The sequence below is a fragment of the Hippichthys cyanospilos genome, chromosome 22, assembly GCF_059441005.1.
Source record: "Hippichthys cyanospilos isolate Australia breed blue-spotted pipefish chromosome 22, RoL_Hcya_1.0, whole genome shotgun sequence".
In the NCBI taxonomy this organism is placed as follows: Eukaryota; Metazoa; Chordata; class Actinopteri; order Syngnathiformes; family Syngnathidae; genus Hippichthys; species Hippichthys cyanospilos.
In genome coordinates this window covers 9,473,516-9,478,402 of record NC_142390.1, presented here as the reverse complement: position 1 = coordinate 9,478,402, position 4,887 = coordinate 9,473,516, and the positions used below count along the sequence as shown (strand labels likewise).

The window sequence follows — 4,887 nt, the reverse complement described above, 5'->3', positions numbered from 1 at the left end:
TTTTGAAAAGTTGAGAAACACTGATTTTGATCTGTACATCCATTTGTACTTCTACTAACAAACACACATATGGCATTAAAGAAAATCAAATCACAACTTACAGGCGATGCTTTTGCAGGCAACTAAAGCCACATAAAAACTAACAGCACATAAAAACGTAAACGGATGTGTTGTTGACGCCTCAGTTCACGCTACTGTCATGTGAACTGGAAGTGTGATGTGATTAAATAAGCCTATCGTAATAAAGCTTGGAATTAAATAAAATTATACCAATCACTCAAAAACGCCTGAAGAGGAAGACAAACCAACACTTGCCAGATTTTAGATCAATTTCTCAAAAACGCCTGAAGAGGGCGGCAAAACAACACAAACGCTAGCCAACTATTACAGGCCCTGACAATTTCATTATTTCGGGTGCGGCCCCATGCAGCACGGTAGCAGTTTATCCACGGACTGGTACCGAGCCGCGGACCTGCGGTTGGGGTCTGGGTACATGCAAAAGCGACAAAAAAAAAAAAAAAAAAAAAAAAAAAAAAAAACTCCACAAAACTAGAAAGCTGCTCCTCAAATTAGTTCAAAGCTGCTCTACAAAAAAATTAATAAATACGCCTTGATAAAGGTATGGAAATTAAAAAACAAATTAGTCCTCTTCATTGGGAGCCATAAGTTCACATCCCATCAAAGAATTTGTGAAATTTGTATTTTTTTGGCGATACGACTGATCTTGTGGAAAAAAATTCCACACCTGTCTGTGTATGAATTGATTTCTAAGCTCTTGAGAGACCTCTGCACATTTCATCCACGTGTGAAGAAAAAGAAGCTTCAAAGTAGCTGTAAAACTGTAAAAATAAATAAATAAACACTTTTATACTAAGTGGTAGTATTCAGATTCTGATAAAGAAATGCAAATTTGTGATTCTGTTACTAAGCCCTAGTCAGGTATACAGTTCTAGCAAAAAAATTGCGCTACAACTGCTATGAAGATTCCAAATTTGACATTTGGCTTCTCTCTGCAAATACTGGTGTGGCTTTTTCAAGACTGACTATTTTGAGGCATTTGAAAAAAAAAAACAGAACAAACCTCAAATCTTAGTTGTTAAGACTGTCTCCCATGATTATTTTTTTTTACTTCTCTTAGGATCTTGGAGCACTGGTGGAGCGGTTAGCCTGGTTCCTGGGTGTAGCTTGTGACAAAGCTCAGCATGAAGCTATGGTGGAAAACTGCCATCAGCTCATTGAACAATGCTGTAGCTCAGAGGCCTTGTCCATCTGTAGGGGTGAGTAAAAATAAAAGTTTTCATGAGCCCTTCACACACCATGGTTATGTTACATTTCTTAGCAGACCTCGTCAATTTTGTGAAGCATTAACCCCTGGGGGAAATTTTGACCCAACTTTTTGATATTTTTGATGTGCGATAGCAAAGGAAAAGCATAGGGAAAAAAATACTAGGAGGATAAAATATTGTGCAGATTGTCAAAACATGACGACTTTCATTATTCCGCGCTGCCATCCCTAAATGCTTGCAAACAGGAGCTCAAGAGGTATATATATATATATATATATATATATATATATATATACACACACGTGGACAAAATTGTTGGTACCCCTCAGTTAAAGAAGGAAAAACCCACAATTCTCACTGAAATCACTTGAAACTTACAAAAGTAACAATAAATAAAAATTTATTGAAAATTAAATAATCAAAATCAGCCATCACTTTTGAATTGCTGATTAACATAATTATTTAAAAAAACAAACTAATGAAACAGGCCTGGACAAAAATGATGGTACCCATAACTTAATATTTTGTTGCACAACCTTTTGAGGCAAACCACTGCAATTAAGCGATTTCTCTATTTGTCAATGAACGTTCTGCAGCTGTCAACAGGTATTTTGGCCCACTCCTCATGAGCAAACTGCTCCAGTTGTCTCAGGTTTGATGGGTGTCTTCTCCAAATGGCATGTTTCAGCTCCTCCCACAGAAATTCAATGGGATTCAGATCTGGGCTCATGGAAGGCCACTTTAGAATCGTCCAACACTTTTCTCTCAGCCATTCTTGGGTGTTTTTGGCTGTGTGTTTTGGATCGTTGTCCTGTTGGAAGACCCATGACCTGGACTGAAACCAAGCTTTCTGACACTAGGCAGCACATTTCTCTCCAGAATGCCTTGATAGTCTACAGATTTCATTTTACCTTGCACACATTCAAGACACCCTGTTCCAGATGCAGCAAAGCAGCCCCAAAACATTACTGAGCCTCCTCAATGTTTCACCGTAGGGACAGTGTTCTTTTCTTCGTATGCTTGGTTTTTGAGTCTATCAACATAGAGTTGATGTGCCTTACCAAAAAGCTCCAGTTTGGTCTCATCTGTCCAAAGGACATTCTCCCAGAAGCTTTGTGGCTTGTCAACATGCATTTTTGCAAATTCCAGTCTCGCTTTTTTATGATTTTTTTTCAGCAGTGGTGTCGTCTCCCACGAAGTCCACTTTGGCTCAAACAACGACGAATGGTGCGATCTGACACTGATTTACCTTGGCCTTGGAGTTCACCTTTAATTTCTTTGGAGGTTGTTCTGGGCTCTTTGGATACAATTCGAACGATCCGTCTCTTCAATTTGTCATCAATTTTCCTCTTGCGGCCACGTCCAGAGAGGTTGGCTACTGTCCCGTGGGTCTTGAACTTCTGAATAATATGAGCCACTGTTGTCACAGGAACTTCAAGCGGTTTAGGGATGGTCTTAGAGCCTTTACCTTTAAGATGTTTGTCTATAATTTTTTTTCGGATGTCCTGGGACAATTCTCTCCTTTGCTTTCTGTTGTCCATGTTCAGTGTGGTACACACCTTTTCACCAAACAGCAGAGTGACTACTTGTCTCCCTTTAAATAGGCAGACTGACTGATTATGAGTTTGGAAACACCTGTGATGTCAATTAAAGGACAAACCTGAGTTAATCATGTCAGTCTGGTCAAATAGTTTTCAATCTTTTATAGAGGTACCATCATTTTTGTCCAGGCCTGTTTCATTAGTTTGTTTTTTTAAATAATTATGTTAATCAGCAATTCAAAAGTGATGGCTGATTTTGATTATTTAATTTTCAATAATTTTTTATTTATTGTTACTTTTGTAAGTTTCAAGTGATTTCAGTGAGAATTGTGGGTTTATCCTTCTTTAACCGAGGCGTACCAACAATTTTGTCCACGTGTGTATATACACACACACACACACACACATTATATATATATATATATATATATATATATATATATATATGTATATACACACACACACACACACACATATATATATATATATATATATATATATATATATATATATATATATATATATATATATATATATATATATATATATATATATATATATATATATATATTTATTTATTTATTTTTTCAAATTTGAGTAACCTTTTCCTTCTCATCTTATGCTCCTTGCAGGTCGTGTCGGTCTGTGGAAGGATGTTTTTACTGTTTCAATGAATGAAAAGTTTGATACTGTGTATGGACAGAAGATGGGAAATTCTAACCTGAAATTCGATTTCTGCCTCGGAGAAAGGCAGAAACCCCTTCCCACCCTTTAAAACATTTGAGTCCAATCGACAACTTGTCACTTCATGCTAAACCCTGTGGTTCTGTATATCTGTCCATTCACTCAATATTTTGGGGCTTATACATGCTTTTTACTTGTTGTGACTTGAGCTACACCTCAAAAAGAAAAATACACATTTTACATTTCACAAATATGAATTTCTGTTTGATTGTATAAATTATGTATATCAGTCTAGCAATTGGAGAAGAGTATTTATTTACTGTTGATTGAATTACATCTTATTTTTTTAAAGGTATTCTTGTCAATGTTACTGTTACATTAGAATCATTGCATTTACTAAATATGAAATCTGCTATAAAATCTTCAACATATACACCTGTATTAATCATAGCCACATAAATTTAAATTTGAGTAAAGGGCACAGACAGTCCAAATTCATTGTATCTGTCCTAGGTAACATGCACCACAAAAGTTGGCCTTAAAAGCTGATTTTCCTTGTACTCATTATTGCATACTATGATGAGTTGCCAGAATTCATATTTAGTAATTATTACCTGCGTAGTAATTTCATAGATTCCGAAGAGGTTTCACACAGCCTGGTGTTACGTCTCTATGGATGCTTCGGATGTTTCATCATTCAGTGTTTTTTTTTCTTTTTTTCTGTATTACAGTCTGCTTACCAGGCAGGCCACTAATGACACATTTCGGAAGCAAAATGTTAGACATTGTGGTCAATAATTTTGAAGCAATTAAAGATGGCTGTCTTGTCTTCATTTACGTTCACCTTGGACTATTTTTTAAGTCATTTTTTTGACAATTTTTTTGATCATCTTCAACATAAAAGGAGCCGTTTATAAACACATAGGATGAGAAAAAGCAGCGGCCCACAGTTTGGTGCTGCTCTGATTGGCTGCTGCTAGGAGAAACAATCTTTAAAATCCTGCTGCCGTCAGCGTGAAGCAAGTCCTGATTGGCAGCTGCTCCATCCCTCATCTCATTTTTACCTTGTGAGTGAGATAGTTTTGTTTGTTTAGTAGCTTAGTGTTTCCAAATGATTTTATACCATTTGGTGGCCTGTTTTCCTTAACTTTTAAAATTACTTAATTATCACACTATCAGGAGTGTGCCATTCATTAGGTAAAATAATGATGTGGAAGAAAATGACAACAAAAAGCATCAAAATACTGCTTGATGGCTAAAAAAAATACCAGGCCTTTTTCTAGTTTCAGCTTCTAGTGGGGCTGTTAAGAGAAAACAAAAAGGGTTTTCCCCTCATTCATTGTTTTTCATCATACATAAAAAAGCACAAAAGAAAA

The 4,887-nt window shown here is 36.2% G+C and overlaps 1 protein-coding gene across 1 annotated transcript in view; it reads left to right on the top strand.

Annotated features, from left to right (window-relative positions):
- sult4a1 (sulfotransferase family 4A, member 1) overlaps positions 1–4,344 on the top strand; it is an 18,658-nt gene extending 14,314 nt beyond the window's left edge. Inside the window, exons 6-7 of the mRNA XM_088406607.1 lie at positions 1,139–1,277; positions 3,460–4,344. Of these exons, the coding sequence (XP_088262733.1) occupies positions 1,139–1,277; positions 3,460–3,602 (282 nt within the window). The 3' untranslated portion in view covers positions 3,603–4,344. The remainder of the gene's footprint in view (positions 1–1,138; positions 1,278–3,459) is intronic.
- The last annotated feature ends 543 nt before the right edge of the window (positions 4,345–4,887 follow it).